Genomic DNA, 24576 nt, shown 5'->3' with positions numbered 1-24576 from the left:
CTTACACATCTCAGTATTCAGTAGATTCCTGTACTGATGAAGGTGATTGACCTTGTGAGAAATTCTGTGGATATTCCTAGAGGGGATACAGTTAAGAATCCATCTGCTTACTTTCTTCCAATATAGAGCACATTTTATAAGTCCTGTGTAGGTGCCCTGACTTCCTGTGGATGTGCTTGGTGAGCTGGTGGATAAATTAGAAGACCTAGGGTAGGGTCACCCTAGCAGAGCTTCAAAGAAAATGCAGTCAGATCACATCTTAATTCTTGTCTTGGACAATTCTATTAGTCTGGAACCCAGCTTCTACTTTGTACGGATTCTGTATATCAAAACTTGAGGGGCCACATGTATGTTAGAAAGTTCCCTTCTATGTAATTGTTGGTGCTAGTCTCTTGAAAGTTCATATTGTGAAATAGATTAACTTTTACCTAGAAAGGTGAGAGCAGGCAAGTCCAAAATGTTAAAAAGTTGGTTTCCACTAAGAGTAGAATTAGTGATTGACTGAGGTAGTGACTATCCTAATGAAGGAGCTCAACATAGAGGATGTGGTTGGTGTACAATCAGGGCTCATCCCAGTTGGTCCCAAGGTTGCTCGGTGTTTGTGGCCCATGTAGTGTTGATAGTGTGTGTGTGTATATATATATATATATATATATATATATATATATATGTGTGTGTGTGTGTGTGTGTGTGTGTGTGTGTGTGTGTGTGTGTGTGTATACACACACACACACACATATATATATGTACATACAGACATATATGTCTTTGACTTGGCCTCAGGACAGCTCTTATCTATTGCTGTGATGGCACCAGTGTGAGTACATTGGTGAAGTGTTTTCACTGAAACCAGCAAGACTTGTTATCAGGCCTAATAGACGTTTGTTAGTCATTAAGGGTCTATCTGGATGCCTCTATGGATCCTCACACTTTTGAGTATCTCTACAGGATATAATCTATAATAATAAAAGCATAATATGCTAATTAGATCGGACGTCCTTCCAGAAGTCCTTCTGGACAAAGCCGGGGCTGTTAAGGAAGTCTGGGTCCTGGGTGCCTGCTGGTGGCCGGAGGGAAGCCTGGGTCTCAGGTGCCAGAGGGAAGCCAGTGCTGGCAGCTGGGGGAAGGAAGGCCTACTCTTGCATGAATTTCGTGCATCAGGCCTCTAGTTTTCCCATAAAAATGTAGTACCATGTAATTGAAAGTATTCAAAAGACCCTTCAAACCACTATAAGTCTATAAATCCTAGAGTAATTTAAAAGCTACTTCAATTAATTTCTCCCAAATCACATCTCTTTAGAGATTCAAATTTCCTGTTCAGATCCTTATACTATAATATTATTACATTTATAAGTATCTCTAAAGTTTTACTTGCTGAGAAGTACTTGAACTGAGAATTTGCAAAAAGCTTCACAAATATTTTGTTTATTTGGAGTGTATGATGAACTCGTTAATACTAAAGATTCAAACCAATTTGTGGATGTCGGCATCTCTAGTACATAACATTGTGAGGAGCAGTTAAGAGGAATTGTTTAAGTACCGATTACGGTGCCCTAGCCCCAGAGTTTCTTTTTCAGTGGGTCTGAGTTTAGGCCGGGTTTCTAAGCAAAACCACCATTTTGCATTCCAGATGTTGACCATCAGTGTCCCAGAACTACTTCCTCTGGTGCTATGTGAATAAGGCAGGTAACCCAGGACTGGAGGGACAGAGAAACCCAACAGAGCAGAATGAGACAGAGGTTGTGGGGAAAGTGGATGCAAAACATAAGGAAGGCTTGAAAAGACATCCTGAATGTTAGAATTAGGCCAGTTAGGCCTGTAAGTCAAGGATTTCTGTGTGTGATTCATTTGTATTTCTGTGTTAATGGCTGTTCAGGGGTTTGTCAGTTCCTGATTATTTAAATACATCAAGTTCAAAAAGTTATGGGTGCAGTACACTAAAAGTGTGCTAGTTTTTCATTTTCTTTCTTTCTGTATTTTAAATTAGTTGGCTTCCTGAGGCTCAGGTAGTCCAAAGAGCCCTCAATTCTGCAGCTAACAATGTGTATCAGTATGGACGAGAATGGATAACCCACAAGGTAAGGGAAGAGCCTCTCTTTGTGGATTTCTCTTTGCAAGTTCTTCATTGGTAGTGATTTCTTGCTTCGATAAAGCATAATATCCGTTTGCAAATAGGTTTATATCTACAAGTCGACAAGCAACATACAGTGAAATTAAGCCTTCTGCATGATCATACTGAATAGTGCTAGTAGCCTGAACAAACTCAGAAGTTGGCCATTTGCTTCTTGATCAGGATGGATCTGATTCATTATTTGTGCACTAGGAAGGGATGATCACTAAGCTTGGTAGTCAAATAAGGTTCTTAGGGCCAAAGAAGACTTAAGGAGCAGCCTGTGAGGTAGGAGGAAACCCAAACTGTGTGTGTCACAGGGGCATAAAGAAGAAAATGGTTCAAGAAAGACTTGGTCAGCTAAGGATTCACACAAGATGAGTGCTGACTTGTCACCCCCATTTCATAGGTGAGGCTGTTCGCCTTAAGTCCATCAGTTTTCAAATGGCATTGTGACTGCCCATAATGCTTTACTGTTCTTCTTGGGCAAAGAGCATGTCACAAACCCCCCACAGTAGGTGTGCTTTAGTGATCCTGTTAGTAGACTCCGTGCGCTCTGGCCCCGTCTTCCCAGTTTTATAACATGCTGTAAAATTGTGCTGAACTCTCCTTTACTGTTACAGTGGTGGTATTTTACTTATTCCCTGTCATGCTCGGAGGGAGCCTGCTAAAGGAGATGTCAGTTTGAAATGGTACTTTATTGCAGTAAAGGCCACTGTGCCGACAATCTAGAAAAGGGGCTGGCAGTAACCTAAATTGTAGAACTCTTCTGGTTCCAGGGAGACTTCACGGGCTAATAGGAAAGTGACAGAAAGAACTGAGAATAGGAAGTCTGTGAGTCTTTGACAGTCATACTATGCAAAAGACAAATTTAAAGAAATGAAGGGAAGTTAGCCTAGGGTAATTGTGGTTTTTAATTATTAGGGTAATTTGCTCTATTAGGTGTTCTTTGTTTGTAGGTTATATAGGCTTGAGTTGAAAGAATATGAGAGAACTTTTCATCCTGAATCTGCCACTTGTCTGTGTAACTCTGGGCCTGTCATAGATCCTTTCTAAATCTGTTTTCTCAAATGAACAAAGGTGACGCCAAAACTATTTTCTGTCTAACTCATGGAGTTGTTGTAAAGATCACATAACGTAGGTGAAAGCCATTTGTAAATTGTATACAGTGTGATGAAACTTTGATATTCACAGATTTGTGTTTGAATAAATCAATTAAATATAAAGAACAACATTGGGCAGATGTATTTGCATCAAATATGTTTAAGAACTGGTTTAAGCATCTATAAGGCCAGCATCAAGTGGGCAAAAGGTATGAATAGGCCACACTAAAGGAAATACACATTGAAAACCAAAATGGAAAATGGTCATTCTTGTTGCTAAAGAAGAAAGGTATAAATAATCAGTTATCACTTCACACCTTTTAAATTATCTAAAAATCAGGCTTTGGGAAAATTGGTTCACTTAGACAATGTTGGAAAGTGTTAATTGGTACGATCCTTATAGTAGACTATTTAACAGTTCATAGCAAGAACCATTAAAGATGCTCATTTCCTTTGATTCTTGCACATTTATCTTACTATTAGAAGTAAGGGAAAATATTGTGTATAAGGATGTGCATTGCAGTGTTACTTGTGACATTAAAAATTGGGAACTATCTATGTGTCCTGTGATTTGGTGATGATTAAATACTATAAAAACTTAATGAACTAACATGAAACCATTAGTAATAAAGTTGAAGGTTAGTGATGAAGGCTAAATATGAAAAGCTTATGATGTGAAAGAAAATACAGCATTCTAAATTATGTCTATGTAAACAGGCAGAAATTGCAAAGGAAATGAAGCAGCCAGTTTTAGTAAGGAAAGTGAGATTACAAATTAGTGTTTGTCCTTTTAAAAGTATCTTTAATGTTACCACATGGTTTTAATAACACACAAAATGTGGGGTAAGATATTATAATGAATGACCTTTCTCTAAGTTATCTCAGGTGTACTTGATTCCCATACATCCTGAAGCCAGTCCGATCAGTCATAACTCTGAGACCTGACATCTCTCAGCAAACGGGCATATTTGCGTTTATAGTTAGGGTTCTAAAATGTCACTTAAAGTCTTGTGGCAATTCTTAATAATATGATAAATGTAACTTGAGACTTCAGTATAATGGGTGGGCACTGGGGTCACATGGAAAGATTTTTCTCTGTGCAGATATGATCAGAGATGTCCGTAGTCATGGCTTTATTTGTACCCTTCTTTTGCAGTTTGAAATAACTCTCCTTGAGACCCAAGGATAGAGGAAAGAAAAAAGAAGCAAAAGATGAGAGGGAGGAAATTTACTGTGAATATTGAGGAGCAAAGTTTATGAAAAGATCATTGTGTGGCTAGAGGCAATTAAATAGTCTGGAACATTTCAGTTTGATTTGAAACAAATGTAAAGACCCAGCATGTATTCATTTTACTGGGTTATTGCCTGGAATATTAAACCAGATTATATCTGTATTTCTTCCAGCTTCATAAAATTCTCGGAGATAAGGTGAACAATACTGCTGTGATTGAAAAGCAGGTTTTAGAACTTTGGGACAGACTGTATCATTCTTGGTTTGTAAAGGTAAGTTATTTTAGCTAAAGATTTCAACGGTAAACTAATAAAGTCCTTTTATTTTATAGACCCAATGACTAAGTAGGACTTTAGTAATACTGGAATTTCACTTATTGACATTTTTAAGCTACAGGGTCTTAAATCTTAGGCCCCAAAAAGTCAGAGTGATTGATGGTTAATTTCCATGGCAGAGTCCACCAGTCCCTCTGCTGAATCAGTATTCTGTCATCTGTTCGTTATCATCTACAGCATCTCATCATCTAGACCAGCTCTGGGCAGGAGAAATGTAATGCAAGCCGCCTAATGTTAGTTTTTCTAGTGGCCGTGTTAAAGAAAACAAAAATAAACAGGTGAAATTATGTATTCATAGCTCTTTCAAACCTAGTTATTTCTGCATTCCTGCCAATGCAATTCTCTTCCAGATAGACAAGTTAGACTCCCCTCTTGTTTCTTTTTCATATTCTTCCCCCCCTGCTTTATTGAAATATAATTGATACATAACTTTGTATAAGTTCTAGGTGATCTTTTTCATATTCTTTCCCCTCTGCTCTCTTTATCTTGTACAGAAGATTAATAAGGGAGATGAGGAAAGGAGGAAGAAAGCAAAAATGTGAGAGCAAAAAAAAAGGGGGGAATAATAAAAGTAAATGCTTTGTTTGTGTACAGTTGAATATACACTGAGGAATAAAGTGTGTCCACAAATGTACTGAGGAGAAAAGCACTCAAGCTAGGCTGAGACTCAGTAACTAGCATATTAACAGAAAAATACTATCTCTTAGGTCTTTTGGTGGAGTTCTTAATTGATTTCTTAAATAATGCAGAGTTTTTCACTTTTGTGTATTTTGTGCTAAGTGAACCTAAAACAAAAAAGGTTATTTATACTTCCTGTTCTTTAGGTTAAGATGGAGATTTAATGTCTGAACTGTTTTTTCCATAGAACGTAACACACTCTGGAAGGCACAAAGGACACAAGATGCATATAAGCCGTCAGAACAGCTGGCTGGGAGACATTCTGGACTGGCAGGATATCGCGTCCTTCGTCCATGAGAACATCGAGACATTTCTTTCTGTAAGAAATAGTATTTATAGTTAAACTGGACTTAGAAGTAAAAACAGAAACACTCATTTTCAGTCTTCTTTACCCACTTAAAGGTCTTTACTTACCCTGTTTTTAATGCCACAGCATTTGCCGTTTGAAAATTCTAAATGCTCTAGAAAGATGTCCAAAACCTGTAGACCTCAGGTGTAGCTGCCCTGATCCTGATGCCTGGAGAGGAACCAAGAGATGCTGAACCAGGGAGCATATGCATGATGCTGCGGCTCTTAGATTCTGAGCTAGATATCCTTGTCCCCATAGGCTGCCCAGAATGGCCCCAGCTGGACCACTACAGGGGTAGCTGCCTTTCTGGTGGGCGAAGCCCTTTTGACAGATGGATATATGGTTTCCTCCCCCATGTACCATCCACCTCTGCCTTTTTTCTTTTCTTTTTTTTTTTTTTTTTTTTTTTTTACAAAGGTTAGAAGGTGGCAAGGAACAGCTAACAGTGCTGTGAAGTTTTAATGACTCCTCTTCTTTCTGTAGTGTACTTTGTGGGGAGTCTGCCTGTGGCTTTTCACAGAGATGAGAAAAAAGTTACTGTGAAAAAACTTGCACCAAGTTAACAAAAATCGATGTTTGCAATGCTAGATTTTTTCAATTTAATTTTTATCCAAATAATAGATTTGGACCATGGTTGAAAAGCCAAACATGCTTTAAGATTTATTTATTTTAAATGCTTTAAGATTTTAAGTGGGGAAAAAAAATAGCAATTTTTTTTGTGCTTCTCCACTTCAGTCTCATTCTCCAGAAACAGCTGTCAATTCTTTTATTGTTTTATTTTATCATTTTATTTTTAAAATGTATTTATTGAATTTATTGGGGTGACATTGGTTGATAAAATTATATAGGGTTCAGGTGTATAATTCTATAATACATCATCTATATATTGTACTGTGTGTTGTGGTCACCACCCCAAGTTTAGCTTTTTCTGGGTGTTTACCTCTGAATTTCTAAAATACTGTTTACGCTGCTCTTTCTTGGTTTTGCAATTTTAGATATTATCTTTTGGCTTTCCAATATGGAAGATGAAGGTAAAGATGTGACTTTCTTACGAGTCCCTTGGTGCTCTTCTACTCCTCCTTTGGGGTTTTTGTACGACTCCTTTGGTTCCTACCCTCATTCCTGCGCTCACACTTTCCCCTCCTCCCATTCACCTAATAGAGCTATAACAGTTTGAAATTGTATCTTTCTACTTCTGCCATCATACTTTGCCCAACAGCTCTTTCTTATATTCTAAACCTTCCTTCCCAATCCTCTTGAGTACACAGAGAGGTTATTTGATCTTGGCAACTACCAGTCTACAATTAATGAATTCAGTTAATATCTTAAGAATTACCACAGGGTATTTCCTATCAGTGTGACCTAGAAACTATTCAAAACTTTTTTTTTTTTTTTTTTTTTTTGATAAAAATTCCAGAATGACTGAGGCCCCCAAAAGAATGCCTGTCAAAATCACAAGTAAGGGCATTGTTGGTTTGTCTCTGGAATCAGTGCCATTATTCATTCATTCCTTTATCCCGCAGGGTCAAACAGTCAATCATGCATATTTTTGTAGGCACTGTGAAACATTTTCAAGATTTTATGTAAGGAGTTTTTGTAAATGAAACCAGCCTGCCAAAGTTCTCTTATGAAGACAGAGCTGAGGTTTGCAAGAAATGCAGAGGACAACAAAATGTGCTTTAATAAATGGTACATTTGAGGTAGGAAAGCAATGGGTAGGCCTTTCATAGCACAGATGGTGTAACTTGAACATATGACAAAAAACAGAGCTGCTGTTTTGGAAAGGGTAGGCACCAAAATAAAACCAGACGTTGTGAGTTCTGGTTCCACAGATTAGCTCCCTGCCCTTGAGCAAGTTTTTTAAAAACTCTGGGCTTCAATTTGCATATCTATAAAATAAAGATGGCATCTGCATTTCTTCCCTTATAGTGTTATGAGGTTTATGGGATGAAAACTAAGGGTATTTAAAAATTTTTTTAAAGTTTTTCTGGTCATTTTGCTTCCATGTTGTATATTACTCAGGGAGAATAGAACAGACATTATCATAAAGGAATGTAAGTTTATGAAGAAATAGAAAAAGAAAACATGTAGGTGTGCTATTGATAATATACATCTTCCATTAGTAATATTTAACATATATTAACAAACTTTATTTTAATATCTGGTTCTAGTAAAGTTGCAGGTGATGGATCAACTGAACTCAGTAGTTCTTTAATAGAAGGGTCATTGTTTATGTGAGGAACGATTTTCAGCTGCAGGGCTCTGCCCCTGACCCTGTCTGTTCATTTCTTTTATTGTGATTTTAGTGAAGATGCTGTGGTAGTTGTAGATGAAGTTAAGTTGAAGCTAATTAGGAAGCTATTAAAACAAACGCTACATTTTCATGACCCGCAATTGTGAACCTACGTGCTAAGGTTGCACTTTGACATATTCTCCTATCGGTATTATTCCTATGCATACCATTTTTACAGTTATAATCATGCTATCTATAAAATTTTCCTATCCTGCTTTTTAAACTTAGCATTATATCATAAAATATGTTCAATTGTCATAATAGAGATGATTTTAATGGCTGCCTAATATTATTGGGAATAGATTCATCATAATTTACGTAATCATTTTCTTTCCTAATCAATATTCAAATGTTTTCAGATGATTTTTTTTTTCAGTTCTTGCCCTTTCAGTTTATGGTACTATATTAAAAGCACACAGATACCTGGAGAAACTTCTTTCCCGGGGATTAGTTCTGATATTCAGCTTTTCCTCCTCTCAGATCTTGGAGTCTCTGTGGATTGTTATGAGCCGAAACGTGAGCCTGCTTTTCACCACTGTCACCACGCTCCTGACCATCCTCTTCTACAGCGGGACGGCCCTTCTCAATTTCGTGCTCTCTCTGGTATGTACATATAGATAAGAACACATCACAATTCCTTCCACAGGAAAGCATATTCTTGGCGCCCTTGGTGTTTCCTTCCTAGTCTCCAAATGTGATTTTTTAGGAGATACTGTCCTTTGTTTTGCAGATCATTTTCCTGACCACACTGTTTTATCTGTTAAGTTCCAGTGATGAGTACTACAAGCCCGTGAAGTGGGTGATAAGCCTGACACCACTGTCTCAGCCAGGCCCTTCTTCTAATATTATTGGCCAGTCTGTGGAAGAAGCCATCAGGTAGGGATAACATTTACACTATTCTTCTTTCCCAGGAACTTCTTTTCACGAGAAGCCCGTTTGGTTTCTGTCTTGAGTCTTCCTGGTAACATTCAGTGCTAACCTAGTGAGGGAACTGCTGATGTTTAAAAAAAAAAAAAATTATCTCCTTTTGAGAGGATTATATAAGCAGTGAAAATGTTGCTAAGAAAAAATTTCAAAACAATTCCAATATCCTACTCTCAAGCCCACGGCTTACAAAGATTAATGACCTGTCCCCATGGCTTTTCCTTCGCAGGCTCTTTTGCTCTGGGTGTCAATCATGACGTCACTTGCTCACTCATATACCTCACCTTCTCTCAGAACCCTCCTGTTCTCAGGAATTCCAGCTCTGCTATGGGAGGGCGTCGATGGCCTCCCGGTGTCTTCCTCTCCCTCCGCAGCCAGGCTGTGCCTTCTGCAGGGGGTAGTTTGGACACTGGCAGTGCAGAGTTTTGGGTTATCTTTAAGTCATAGTCTCTGTGTGTATTGTAGGCTCTGGCCAGAAACTTTCATCATGTTTTCTGGGATCCATGTATTGCAGGCTTGGTTTCTGAATGAGATGCTTCTTCAACATTTGTTCTTCACATGCTCTTTCCAGGTCACAGGCTCCTGCCCCCCTTTTCTTTTTTCTCATTTCCAGTAGGGAGAGGCCTTTTGAAGCCTCGGCCTTGTCCCTCATTGCTCTGAATTTATCATTAATACTTCATCACATTTTTACTTTTTAAAAAGAATCTTTATTGTTGATAGTATTACAGATGTCTCTTATCGTCTCCCTTTTTACAACCTTCCACCCAACTCCCACTCCACCCCAGGCCTTCCCCTACATATTTACTTTTTATGAATAGCTACTCATGTTAACTTCTCATGGTATCCATTAGAGCTCCTTTTTCTAGTAAGTTATTGGCCAGGTGGTTGTAAGCTTCTCTTGAACAGTGAATCTTTGGTTGGCATTTCTACATGCTTGTAAAATATACCATTGCTTGGAACCAGTTTTCTGCAGAAATCTTGATTTGACTGGTAATCCGTGGCTGAGCTTGGCTTCTTTTTTTAATGTATTCATGTACCAGCTAGTGAAGATACCCCTTGGATCCTCAGAAAACCCTCCTCATTTAAATAGGTTGGATGTTCCTCAAATATCTTCTCTCTGGAAACTTTGGTAGGTTTTCTCCCTTTTTCCTACTAGCAAGACCTGGGTAAGGTCTTCACCAGTATCTTGCATCCTTGATTAGAAATCAAAGATTTTTTAATTTTGGATTAAAAAACAAACAGTTTTTATCTACTGTGGTGCCCTCGGGTATCCAGGGCAGGGAGGGCATTCATGTAAAGGCTCTAAGTTTGGGAGCTTTCAGGGTGAAGCTGTTCCTCAGGAAGAACCTCCTGGCCTTAGCATGCCTTCTCAGCCTGTGCGACTCTTGGTTATCACCTTTACTGAGTAAACGAATGATGAAACTCCAGCAATGGATTAACTTTAGTTTACCTAAATGCCATCTATCTGCCAAAAATTTTTTTTTACCGAAAAAGAAAAAAATGTTCTGTCTTCCCAGTAGAATAAAGCTATTCAATCCACCATCTCAAAGAGTGGCAGAATCCACTAGTCAGTTGACTTAAGCCAAGATTTACAAAAAAATATCTACATTGTCCATAGAGAACTTCAAGAAATATGATAGCTTATTTTCCTAAAGTAATCTTTATTAGCACTGACTGTTATTCACACAAAAGCTTTTCTATCTTCAAATCTCAGTTTTTGAATTTTCCCTTGTTCTACTTTCTTAGTGAACACTTGCTGACCATTCTCTGAATGTTGGTCATTGAGTCAACTTTTTTTTTTCTCATGAAAATCAAGTTATCCTTTGTTATGAAAACCAAGTTATCCTTTGCCTTATTCTTAATACTCTAATGTCATGGTTGCTTGTAATTGATAAGCAGAGCTATGTTTTGCGCCAGGATAATGAAAGCCCATTATCCTTCTGGTATTCCAGGAGGAGCCAGTTCGGGGAGAAGTTCATGAGTTAACTTTGTGGTTCTCTTGAGACTATTCATATGGACACATGAAGCTGATGGCTGAAAATTCAAGTCTTTGGCTCAGGAGGGAATTTGAGATTAGAAGAGTGGAGTCATCTACAGAGATATGAGAAAATGAGTGTCTTTCTACTAATTAGATTTGCCTCATTGACTTGGGTTTGCACACACTAATCATGCACTCTAACAGTAGCCCATGTCTTGGTTCAAGAGTATACTTGGACAAAACCCATTCATTTTATCATCTTATTTTTAATATGGAAAAAAAATTTTTAACAATCCTTAGTACCATCCTAATGGTCTCAAAACTGATAGGTTTTTGTGAGTCTGGAAATAATGGTACAAAATTAGAGAGCTTATTACAGCCTGGGCCATTTTTCTAACCACAGCTATATCAGGTTATATAAATTAAAGGTTGTAATTCAGGATGATTTTTAGCAGTCTTAAGTGCTTTCGGTCTATTTTTTTTTCTGGGTCAAATTCAAGACTTAAAGAAAAATGTATGGGTTTTACATAGATGCCTCTGAAGATCCTTCTCATGTATATGAGGGCAGTGGGTTCTAGTTCTAAGAGCTTCTGTCAAACTTTTCGTTCTGAAGGATTGTCTTCAAGATGGAACATAGCTCTTCATGAAGAAACATTTTAAGAGGAAAAATATTGTACAGATGATAATGAAAATACTATTATAGTGTCCTGAGAGTGTAGTTTAGTCTGCAAATTATTAGTGATTAACAGACTTCATAAGCATCAATCATTAGTCGTCATCATCGATGCTGCAGTTAAGCCGCTCATTAAACTCATTTTATGTGGTCCATTAATAAGTTAAAGGTGGAATTGAAATTGGGAGTTAATTGCATGACCAGACAGTGAACATGTCTTTGTTCTTCAGGCTTTGCCTTTTGAAATATGTGGTTACTTTATAATCACTGTCTCATTGAATTTTTGAACCTTAATTGTTACTCACAATTCTGAATAAGCATTCTAAATTAAATGCATTTGTGGTTGGGTTTTCATTTCATAAAGTTTTGAGTCAGTGGCATGCATCCTTCATTCCCAAACCATTTTCCTCCCCTTAGAGCATGTTGTGTCAAGAATGTTTGCATCATACCCTTCTTCCCTGATGCTCCCATTCTGCTTGCTCTGGTGGAGATATTGCACATTACTAAGTTGCATGTTTCACGGCCTCAGTGCAATTTAGTGTGTGTGATATTTTCACATGAGTGCATGCACACGGGTATGGCTTTTGCTTGTGGGATTGCAGCTTTTCAGTGCCAGTGGGTAGGATGTATGTATTGTGAGATTTTCATTTGGAAAGTGAACACGCTTCTCATGTCTTTCCCCCAATTTTGGAGGATTAACAGTATTTGGGTTTTTAAAAAAATCAGTGTTGATCATTTGGTAAATCAATACTTTCATCTTTTACTTGGAGCAAAGTGAATTTTCATTGGAAAGAAATTCTCATGATTTAAGGTTATAAACATTTATTTGAAATGTGTAAGGGAGAACTTAAAGCTGTTAGAAAATGTATTTTCATTTATTTGAAGAGATATCTCTCCTAATACTGGAATAGAGAGATAGACTTTCTTATGGATAATTGGGAAATTAAATTAGCTAGAGTTCTTAAATAATAACCAAATCAGTAAATATAATGCCTATTTAATCTACTTCGTTAAAGATTGTTCTAATAAACCTAACCATTTACTTCTTTAAGTTTCCAAGGAAAATGACCTTAAAAAACTTTGTCTTGTATTTAGTTTCTCATTGTGTTGCTTTAAAAATCACTAAATTTATTTTAATAGGCTTATTATAGAACTGGTGTTGAGATACAAATGTTTGCTATTTGCCTATATAATTGAAACAATCCCTTGTTAATTTTTTAGTTAGCATCTTCCAATCTCTTTTTCTCTCTGACTTCACTTCTGTCCTCATGTCTCCTTCCCTGACTCTCCTGTAGAGAAGGCAAAACTGTAGTGACAGAAAGCGTATTCAGTGGCTTTCAGAGATCCAGGTTTAGGGAGGGATTGACTATAAAAGGGCGTGAGGGAACTTTTGGGGGTGATAGAAATGTTTTATATCTTGATTGCAGCAGTGGTTATGAAACTGTATACGTTAGTCAAAATTTACTGAATTATGTACTTAAAGTTGGTGAGTTTTACTGTTTATAAATTATAGTTCAATCAAGCTGAGACAGAAAAAAGAGAGAAGAAAAATGGCTAGGAATTTGAGGGAGTCAAAAATGTTCTTAGTAAATGGTTAGAGGATTTTCCTCTGCTGTTTTATAAAGCTTGTGTACCAGATCGTAAGTAATACGATAGGGGGGAATATGTTGTCTTTTCCTCCCTCATTGAGTTGCATGAATATGTTTAGTAACTGCAAACAATATATAATGCATTTAAGGTCCACAAAACTACTTAAACAGTGTCTTAGTGAGAAAACTACGAACAATCAATATTCCCAAAGACAGAGAAAGAGGACTGTGCTGTTTCCTGCAAGTGGTCCTTTTTGGATTGAGTATTGCCTCCTTGCCACCCCAACAGATGATTCAGTTGTGATACTCTGCTGCACCTTTGATGTCAACTTATTTTTGGCTTAACATTTCTTAAATAACATAAGGTTGATGAAAGCACTACAACTATATCTTTTCTTATTGACTCCCCCAGTTCTAGTCAAATTCTGTACTTTTTTTCTTAGACTTAATTCTCATTACTTTCTCTGTGGTATTTGGTCTATTATTATTCCCTCCTTTTCAAAAGCTGCTTTTTCCCTTGGTCTCTGGGAATACCACACTCTAGTGATTTTCTTCCTACTCCAGAAATGATTTCATGATCTCTGTCTGGTGTTTATTTGTCTCTGGGTCCCTTTGAGACACAGCCCATTGCCCCATTTTCTCCAGGCTTTCCCCTTGAGATAGCTTATCCTTTTCTGTGAGGAATCCATTCTGGCGTATCTCTCTTAGACCTCGTCTCTTATTTCCAGCTACCTCATCTTCCTTTTTTTTCTAACCATTGCCCAAACTAAATGTATTCCTTTTTCTTCCATGGCCCCTCCATTCTGGGCTTTTCCATGTCTTTGAGACACTGCCATTCGTTCCCCTTTGCCGTTTCCTTTTCCTCTGTCTCCTCTATTCAGTTACTACTTACATTTTTTATATTTCCTATGGGCCATCTCCATTCCTTTCCCATCTTTTTGATACCACTTTAATCCATGTCCTTATTGTCAGAGGTCACATGGGCACTTTTAAGACATTCTTGAGTGAAAGCTGCTGGTCAGGGTGCCAAAGAAGGTTTCACATTTGGGGAGCCACTTTCACCAAATCCATGTCTCTAAACCCTATTAAATGACTGAATCAGGAGGTTCCAGAGCTTGACTGCTCTGACAGGAAACCTCTTGGGCTACTTTGGAAAAGCTTGGTGTTTCCTTTTGTGGGTTCAGTGCCATCTTTGCTGCGACAGCCTCTGCTTTTTCCATTGCAGAGAGCTTTTCCTTCTCATGAGTATGTTAGTGTTCCTCTGCTGTGCCCTCCAGAATCCTGATTTTTGTAATTTTGTGATGCCTTGTGATAACTTAAAATTTGCTGCTCCTGACAGAGTACTGTCTTAATAATTTTCCACTTGAAAAGCACAAATGGAGTGCCTGAGACTGCCCTTTTTTTGTACTTCATTCCTACTAATCACCCAATATGTGTATCTGTTTTTACCCCTCTTATATATATGCTAGTGACCCGGTGCACGAAATTCGTGCACATTAAAAGGGGATTAATTAGAGCAGTGGTCGGCAAACTGCTGCTCACGAGCCACATGCGGCTCTTTGGCCCCTTGAGTGTGGCTCTTACACAAAATACCATGGCCTGGGCGAGTCTATTTTGAAGAAGTGGCGTTAGAAGAAGTTTAAGTTTAAAAAATTTGGCTCTCAAAAGAAATTTCAATCGTTGTACTATTGATATTTGGCTCTGTTGACTAATGAGTTTGCTGACCACTGAATTAGAGGAAATAATTTAATATTGCTATTTGCCCTTCCTCTATAATAGAAGTGTCAGAGATGAAAGAAAATTAGTAAAATGTATATGAAAACCTTCCTCCTGTCAGATTCTGGGGCTCACCATGGGACCCAGAGTCAAGTCCCCGCCCATCCACATGCATGCACCTCAAAATCGCGTGAAACCCAGACCCGGCTGGCCTCCCTCCCCAATTGGGCTAGATTCAGACCAGGCCAGTCCCACCCTTGTCAAGCCTTGCCGGACGGGGGGCGTGGCCTGAGGTCCCCCAGCCCAGACTGGGGCGGGAGGCGTGCCTTGAGGTCTTCCGTCAAGCCCCACCAGGTGGGGGACACAGCCTGAGATCCCCTGTCAAGCCCAGCCAGGCAGGGGGGCACAGCCTCAGGTCCCCTGGCCTGGTGCTGGGGCGGGGGGCGCGGCCTGAAGTCCCCTGTCAAGCCCCGTTGGGGGACCTCTGGCCTGGTGCCGGGGTGGGGGGAGCATCCTGAGGTCCTCTAGCCCAGCACCAGGATGGGAAGCAAACCTTGAGGTCCCCCGTCAATCCCTGCTGGATGGGGGGCATGGCCTGTGGTCCCCTGTCAAGCCCTGCCGGGTGGGGGGTGCAGCCTGAGGTCCCCTGGCCCGGTGCTGGGGCAGGGGGAGCAGCCTGAGGTCCCCTAGCCCAGCACCAGGATGGGAAGCGCACCTTGAGGTCCCCGTCAAGCCCTGCTGGGTGGGGGGGCATGGCCTGAGGTCCCCTGTCAAGTTCCACAGGGGTGGGGGAGGGCGTAGTCTCAGGTCCCTGCTGATTGCTTGTTAAGGCTCCTTGTGGGAACTTGGCCTCAGCTGTGGGTGCAGCCATCTTTGTGATGGAGTGCTGGTCAATTAGCATATTCCCTCTTTATTAGATAGGACTAGAAGCCCAGTGCACGAAATCGGGCAGCCCCACCCGCCGCCCCCCCACGCTCACAGCCCTGCCCACCCGTGCCAGTCTTTGGTCCTTACGGCTTTAGGGCCACGGGCTTTTTATATTTACATAGATAGATTTTTTTTTGGGGGGGGGCATATACTTAGGGAGGTTTTATTTTATTTTATTTTATTTTTTATTTTATTTTATTTTATTTTATTTTATTTCTTTATTGATTAAGGTATTACATATGTGTCCTTATCCTCCCATTGCCCCCCACCTTTTGTATTTTTGTCTCTGATTTTACTTTGGAGATAATATATTTGGTTTTCTTTTTTCTCTCTCTTTTATTTTTTTCATAAATTCTCTCCCAATGACATGCATTCTTTGATAGTTAGCATTTGCGGAAGTTACTTTGTAGGCTTGGTTGAATAGTTGAAGAAATGTGGGAAATTTTGTTAACAGAAGGAAGGCTTCTAAGTACAAGTTCTGTTATCCCTCCCTTGCTCTTCCCAAAGGGGAGAGGTCTTAGAGTTTAACTATATCCTCAGAAATATGATATTGACACTTAATTTTCTTTTCACCTATTTTGGCAGTAAAAGGTCTGCTTTAGAAGTGAAAAGTAGATTCATTATCTCAGTGACTAGGGTATTTAAAGGTGTTTTAGTCCACTTATCTTTCCATCAGAAAGAAATGTAAAGAGTAGTTTAGAAAACATTTCTGGGTTTTAAAAGAAGTCTTTATATTTCTCTAGAACAAAATGAAAACAGCATTCTCAGGCATTGGAAAAATTGAAGCTGTTACCAGATTTGTAATGAAGTAGCCAGAAGCCTAGAAATAGTGATTTTTCTGAATCACAATATACTATGTTTATTTACTTTCCCTTTTATCTTTGGACCTTCTAGAGGGGTGTTTGATGCTTCCCTCAAAATGGCTGGCTTCTATGGATTGTATACCTGGCTGACTCATACTATATTTGGCATCAATATTGTCTTCATACCATCAGGTAACGACTGTGTCATAACTTTCACTGTCCTCTATTTAAGAAAATTTAAGCCATTTTACATACATTGGGAAATGTCATATTCCTCAAATTAAAAATACTAAAATTTTGAGATCGAATCTAGTCCAAATTAGGAACAGAAATACAGTTTGTCATGTTAATTTATTGCTGTATCCCCAGTAGCTAGGATAATACCCAGCACATAGAAAGTACTGTGTACTATTTGTTGAATGAATGAATGTCCTATCACCAAGCACCACACCTAGCCCATAATTGGCACTCAGTAAGTGTTTGAACTGAACTGATTGGCAGGAAGCAGTGAGTTGGTCAAATAGCTTTGCCCCATGGAGGTTGTCCCATGGGCAAGATGGATGCTTCTGAGGGCCCATAAACCGTCCCCATACCTCTTGAGGTCTGTTCTGATAATATCCACATTCCATATGCACCAGGATGGTTTAATGACCATCTTTTACTTTTCCTCTATGTTATCTCTGCTCCTCTCCTTCCACTTTTTCTACCTTTATTTCTGTGGCTGCTTGTCTTCCTAAATATATCTGCCTTCCACATTTGCCTCTACCACCAGTTTTTCCACTTGGGTCTGTGCTCCCATCCTCCTTTACATTCCCAAGTTCATTCAGGTTCTTCCCTACTTTGTTTTTCACATAGCCATCCTCTGACATGCAAGCACCCTGAGAGCACATGGAGGTTGTTCATGACAGCCCTATGAGGCAGGCAGGGCAGGTGACGTCCCTGTCGTATAGATGAGAAACCAAAGTTTTCCAAGGTCACAGGCCTGGTTCATGGTTAGGACCAGAACTGGCATCCACATCTACTTGACTTTTAATCAGGAGAGCCCAAGTCTCTGTAGAGTGCTTTAATGTAATGTTCTGGAAGGAGACAAGCTTGAGTAAGATCCTCAACAAGCTGGGTGTTTTGTTATTTTTAAATTACATTTCTTTTTTTTTTTTTTATTAGAATCCAGGTAAAGACTATATACTCATCTGAGCTATGGAAACTGATTTGGTTTTAGACTCAGTACAAATTTTGACCAATGTTCTATAGTTATGTTATAGGAGTGTGTATTAATTAACTAACCATTGGTTCAAAATAACCACAAGATGCAGAAATTTAGTTGCTAAAGAATAGATTCATGAAGTAGACACACATTTCAGAAAGATTTTCAATATCAAGTTTTAAGATTTCAGACCTTCATTTAACTAGCAAAGTTAGTTAAACAAGGACATAGCATTCCCTGAAAATTTGAGTTGCTGATTAACTTGTTTTGGTGGAAATTTTCAAATGGGAGGAGCTGGTTTTAGGTTCTGCTGTGTTGCTGTTTTGCTGATGATGTTCAGTTGCATTTCTTAATTAATCTTTTACTAGCTTTAGCAGCAATCCTTGGAGCAGTACCATTTCTGGGGACATACTGGGCAGCAATACCTGCAGTTCTAGACCTGTGGCTTACACAAGGCCTAGGATGCAAAGCCATCTTACTGCTGGTTTTTCATCTCTTGCCAACATACTTTGTAGATACTGCCATCTATTCTGATATTTCAGGGTAAGTATTCTATAGAGCTTCCAGGAATCATGTCCAGGGATTTCTGTGGCATTTTTAAAGGAGAGTTTTTATATTTCTTTTGGAGATGGGAGAAAGGACAGGGGGTGGGAGTTTTTAGTGAAGTAGCTTTCTGTGTTCTCCACTATATAATCATTTAATTTCATATAATTAATATTGTTTGCAGGGTATTTTGGTATTGTGTAAGTATAATTTACAATAAAAAACACCCTGAGTTAAAACAAAAATGAGAGTAATTTAACCTAGGAAACAAATATTACTAGATGTACATTAAATATTCAGAGTAACAAGTTTGTGATTATTTTCAGAAAGTCTTTGCTTTTGGAGAAAAGACATTATTAAGTTGTATGTCTGGTGATTTCCATGTAAAACCAAATCTCATCAAGCTAAATATTTGACAAATAGCTCTCTTATTTAAGATGTTAGATAGTATGGTTGTTTAAGATGTTAGATAGTATGGGTACAGATTAAATTTAACATCTTATGATGTTAGATAGTATGGGTACAGGTTAAATTTAACATCTTATTTATGATGTTAGATAGTATGGGTACAGGTTAAATTTAAGACAGAAGCCAAACTTGAGCTACATAATATCAAAATATATGTGTGTGTGTGTGTGTGTGTGTGTGTGTGGAGTAGATTTTGGTATTTATTTTAGAACTGGCTTGATTTACTTAATAAATCATGCCCAGTCTCATTTAGTTATATATTCAGATTCACATTGTTTATTCGAATCTGGGATGTCACCAGATGTTGAATTTTAATCAGCTTCTTAAATTCAGATTACAGCCTATCGAAGCTATCATACTAGTAGTAAGTTTTCTTTCAGTAAAACTCATCATCACAATAAGATTAGATGTGTTCTGAGTTTATAGAAAGAGTTCACCCTTCAGCTAATTTGAAATTATGTAAGGACAAATTGTATGTCCTTTGTTTCTCTCTAATAAGTTAAAGTAGAAAACAAATGAAGTAGAACTACTCTGAAGCTCCACAGGTCCAGAGCAAAAAGCAACAAGCAGCTCTATAAACAAGCGTCCTAGGAGCTTTAATGCCTAAAACTTGAGAGAGAAGATTAAAGATAAGAGAACATCAGAGTGTGATAACTAATGCTTAACAATTGATACATAAATAGTAGGAATAGGTACACAGTTTATATCAAAGTGCTCTCATTTCTTTAAAGTTTACTGCACATTTTATATTAGGTTTCTAGGTAAAATTTAAAATTTATATGTAAATTTTTTCTTAATAATAAAGTAATACCTTACTTAATCAGCATCATTAGGACATGAAAGGTTTTGCATAAATTGTTTTATTTTTTAATAAATTAAGCTTTTTCTTAAAAGCTCTCAGGACATATTTTTAAAGCAGTAAGCATTTTTTATAGAACTTTACTTAAATGTATCATTTATTGACATAGCATACATGGAATACTGCCATGTATCCTTTTTTGGAAAAAGAAAGATAAATTGTGAATATAATGTATTGGTTTTCTGAAGACTGGCTCACTTCAAATGTTACTTATTGAACTATAATGTAATACAAAACATCCTTCTAGAACAGTGGTTCTCAACCTTTCCAATGCCGCGACCCTTTAATACAGTTGCTCATGTTGTGGTGACCCCCAACCATAAAATTATTTTCGTTGCTACTTCATAACTGTAATTTTGCTACTGTAATGAATCGTAATGTAAATATCTGTGTTTTCTGATGGACTTAGGCTCTACAGCAGGTTGAGAACCCACAGGTTGAGAACCACTAGCAGGGTCACCTAAGACCATCGACCCACAGGTTGAGAGCCGCTGCTGTAGAGCCTGAGACCATCAGAAATCACAGATATTTACATTACGATTCATCAAATTGTTTTAGTCATGTGTGTTTAAAAACTAGAAACAAACAACATACCTTTTTCCAGTTCCCCTCATGTCAGTGTCCCTTGTTATCATTATCATTGTGCTGTGCTGCTATAATCTATCTTATTTTGTTACAGTTATGTAAGTGATATTGTGATATGCTGGAGGTCAATTATGACTCTCCTGTGAAATAAAAATCTTGGGTTTTCCGACAGATCTTTTCCTCATGAGGCCTTTTAGCACTACCTACACTAAAAACTCTACTTTTGGGGGTTGCCAGAAGTCTAACCTATGAGTAACAGTGATGCTCTTATATTGTCATCATCTTTGAAAAAGCATAATTAATTAATTAATTACGTACTAAATTGGGCTCACTTAATTGTTCTTAATGGAGGTAAACTTAACAGGTGACTGATATAACCAATCCTAAGCCGACATTAACCCACTTCAGGCAGCCACGTAATGCGTGCAAGGTACCTGTTAACATTACTGACTTCACTCCTCCAGTTGCTGGACCTATATGAAAGGCAGAGGTCAGACGTATTATGTAGACAAGAAAATTCTTCCATCTCAATGCTGTTACAATGTTCATTTATCCACATTGAGATAATCTGAAGAGAGCAATAATATACTAGTAGTCAAAAGCCTGGTGTATTAGAGAATGACTGGTGTGTTACTGAATGTATTTCAGATTTACTCCAGGGTTTATGTTTGTTAAAAATCATGAGCCAATCTGTGTGCTCTTTTTTCCAGAGGTGGCCATCCTTATTTGACAGGCCTGGCCGTGGCTGGCGGAGCATACTACCTGGGCCTGGAAGGAGCAATCATCGGGCCCATACTTCTCTGCATACTTGTGGTCGCTTCCAACATCTATAGTGCCATGCTAGTGAGTCCCACAAATTCAATGCCCATGGCAAACCAGACTCCGTGGCCTGCTCAGAGTCAGCGGTGAGTTAAAGCAGAATGATCTCTGCCTTCTTGACCTGAGTGGTCTGGCAGGATAGAGGTGTTTCTGCTAAAGATGGTAGTAGACACTGAGTAAAGAGAAATCACTGGGTTTTGTATACCAGGAACATTTGAAAACTAAGTTGGGTCAGAATATAGTTAATGTCATGAATGACCAAAAATAAGTGGAAAATATAAAAGGCTATTTTGGGACATGGGATGTCAGATTAAAGATGCAAAGTATAGGATCATCAAATTCAATACATGGATCTGTGGTAGGAAATCATGCATGGCAGGTCAACTTGGGGACCATGCATGTCTGAAGAGGCTTTTCCTGAAGTCGTAATTGATAACTTTCCTATTTAAAAATGTTTCTCTTTAGAGTGTTATTTCTTCACTGTCTTCTACCTCCCACAGTTGTTAAAAGTGTAAAGCCACTCTGATTCCTGATTCTTTGTAATTCAACTGTTTGAAGGCCTGTAGGACCTTCCTTTTTTTAAAATCTATTTTTTCTGTTTGGCACGTTCTGATTGGCACGTTTATCTAGTGCCTTTGTGATCATTAAAACTGGAAATTTATGTTCTGCAGTTCTGAAATTGTTCCTGAAACATTTCGTTGATGATTTCCTTCTCTTCCTATCAGAAACTTACTTTTATTTAATGCTGATCCTCATACACTGGTCATGTCATTTTGTCATCTTTTATTTGCTCTTCTATTTCTGTCTCTTTGGCCCTATTTTCTAGGTGATTTATCTTCTAAAACTGCCATAGAGATTTCCATGTCTGCTATTTTTTTTTTTTCCAGTCTGGTTTATTGAGGTATTATTTATGTAAATAAAATTTGTCTTTTTTTAGTATACAAGTCTATATCAGTTTTCTATAATCCATAACAAATTACCACCAACTTAGTGATTTAAAGCAGCATACGTTTATTATAGTCATCCCCAGGGGTCAGGAGTCCGGGCACAATTCAGCTGGTCTTCTGCCTGGAATCTGACAAGGCTGCAGTCAAGGGGTCAGCTGCAGCTGGGGTTTTTATGTGTGGATTGGGGTCTTCCAAGCTTGTTTATTATTGGCAGAATTATTTCCTTGCAGTGTAGAACTGAGGCGTGCAGCTCCTGTAGGCCACTTCTCCAGGCCATTTGTACATGGATGTTTGCTTCCTCAAGGCCAGCTGGAGAGTATTTTTCTGACTTCTGTCTCTGCTAAAACCCTTTTAAAGGACTCACCTTATTAAGCCTGCCCCACCCATCATACTTTTGATTAAACCCAACTGATTAGAGACCTTAATTATATCTGTAAAATCTCTTCATTTTTATAGTATTAACACAACATAATCATGATAGCAGAGACCAGATATTTTTGGCTCTTGGCTCATATTAAGAGTGCGACACTCACTCAAGAGCTGTGAGTGGGTTATGTATGTTACCATAATAAATCTAGTAGGGCCATTGTCTTGTGCAGCCTTCGATGACAGTGCTTTGGGGTTCCCTTTTTGGGCTAGTAAATTCCTCAGAGAAAGATCTTCTAATCTCCTGCCTAGAGGTTGACGGCATGTTCAAGATACAAGCATTCACTCAATTACTCTGGATTGCATATCTGTCTTTTCTTTTCCCACTGGACTGTGGTTGCTGTTACTGCAGGGGCCATGTCAGTTTTAGTAACTGATGTATGCACAGCACCTGTTAACAGTGTTTTGTACTTGGAATGTGTTCACTTCCTAGTTGAAGGAACGAATGGGCTGTGAAAGAATAGTCTCTACTGAGGCGTGAGCTGGGGAACGTTTGGCTTCTCCTGGGAATTCTGATGTTACAGTGTGATAACAGCAGGTGGATGGTTGCATTTCATTAGGCAGACTTACCTTCTAGCTGCAGATGCAGGCACGGTGGCTAAAAAGACCCATTTGCAAGACTCTTTCTATGTACTGCCATCTGTCTTCAGACGGATGATCAACTGTCCACCTAAGGAGAGATGTAGGAGGAAGGACTCCCTTCCTTTAGTGGTGAATGCAGTATGTGCTGGTGGAGAATGTCGCGCAGCATTGGGCTTCCCACAACTTCGGGCTGATTCAGTCAGTAATCAGAACCTATCCCTTTCTCTTCTCTGTTAACACTAGGGCTGTTTGAAAGGACAAAAATGCTCCTGCAATCATATGACTTGGAGTACTTTCTTGATATTTGGACAGGATAATCAGACTTGATTTGATGTACATATTTCACTCCTACCAAAGGCTGAGCAGCAATCTCTGAACATCATAGCTCAGAAAACCTGTAAGGAGGAAGCAGGAGACTATCCCAGGAACTCTTCCAGGAATGCTGTTCTCGGCATCGTTTTCCATTGCCCTCTGTCACACCTTGACACTCCCAAAGGTGATAATCGAATGTGGTCCTTTAGGAGCTCAGCTTTATCTTTTTCTAGGGAAGAGTTATTACTAACTCATTGCTGTTTTGAAGAGTTATTTTTTTTTTTTCATGTTTTTGCAAAATGAGATACAAAGATGTTCTTCAAAAACTTTACAGCTCCTGCCCTAGCTAGTTTGGCTCAGTGGATAGAGCGTTGGCCTGCGGACTAGAGGGTCCCGGGTTCGATTCCGGTCAAGGGCACATGCTCGGGTTGCAGGCTCGATCCCCCGTGGGGGGTGTGCAGGAGGCAGCCGATCGATGATTCTCTCTCATCATTAATGTTTCTATCTCTATCTCCCTCTCCCTTCCTCTCTGAAATCAATAAAAATATATTTTTTAAACAAAAATATTACAGCTCCTGCAGACCTTTACATTAAACCTCAGAATGTCAGTTGGGGTGTACTTCCCATCATCTTAGTTTGGTATAATGAGGGGGAAAGAGAGAAATCTGGACTCACCCTCCGCTGACTGTTGCTTCTCCTTTGACTCTGTTGCTGGCACATTTCTTGAATCTGTTCACCCCTCTGTGTTCCCTGTGGGATGACCCAGTGCTGGGGTTATCCTCAGGGGCCTTTTCTCTGGCCCCTGCCTCTCTAGTCTGGCTCCCCATATGGTCTACTTTCCATAGTGCAGCTAAGGGAGACCAAAGTTTTGGGATATTGATTTTAAGCTAGTTATTAAGAAACAAAAGACTCAGGAAGAACCTTTGACTTTTCCCTCCTTACCAGTCTAAAGGAATTCAGATAGAAAAACCTGCTTAAAGGAAAGGAACATCACCTTAGCATCTTATTATAAACTAAATGTGGCAGACAGGTAGAAGGTTAGCAAAGCCTGTGTGTTGAGCTTCCTTCTGTGCCCCATTGTCTCCGGGTGGCCCAGCAGGAATTGGTTTACAAGAGGTTTGC

The 24576-nt window shown here is 38.9% G+C and overlaps 1 protein-coding gene across 4 annotated transcripts in view; it reads left to right on the top strand.

Annotated features, from left to right (window-relative positions):
- The window catches only part of TMEM245 (transmembrane protein 245), a 62692-nt gene that overhangs the window by 31034 nt on the left and 7082 nt on the right, over positions 1–24576 (top strand). For 2 of the 4 annotated variants that reach the window (XM_080668080.1, XM_080668082.1), the window contains 8 exons: positions 1988–2078; positions 4618–4716; positions 5645–5776; positions 8580–8702; positions 8830–8975; positions 16801–16901; positions 18282–18456; positions 21079–21273. In XM_080668080.1, the coding sequence (XP_080524206.1) occupies positions 1988–2078; positions 4618–4716; positions 5645–5776; positions 8580–8702; positions 8830–8975; positions 16801–16901; positions 18282–18456; positions 21079–21273 (1062 nt within the window). Of the gene's footprint in view, positions 1–1987; positions 2079–4617; positions 4717–5644; positions 5777–8579; positions 8703–8805; positions 8976–16800; positions 16902–18281; positions 18457–21078; positions 21274–24576 lie in introns of all 4 variants that reach the window. The other 2 variants (XM_080668081.1, XM_080668079.1) reach the window with 1 other exon arrangement.

This window comes from Plecotus auritus (assembly GCF_963455305.1).
Source record: "Plecotus auritus genome assembly, chromosome: 5".
In the NCBI taxonomy this organism is placed as follows: Eukaryota; Metazoa; Chordata; class Mammalia; order Chiroptera; family Vespertilionidae; genus Plecotus; species Plecotus auritus.
This window is presented reverse-complemented; position numbering and strand designations above follow the sequence as displayed.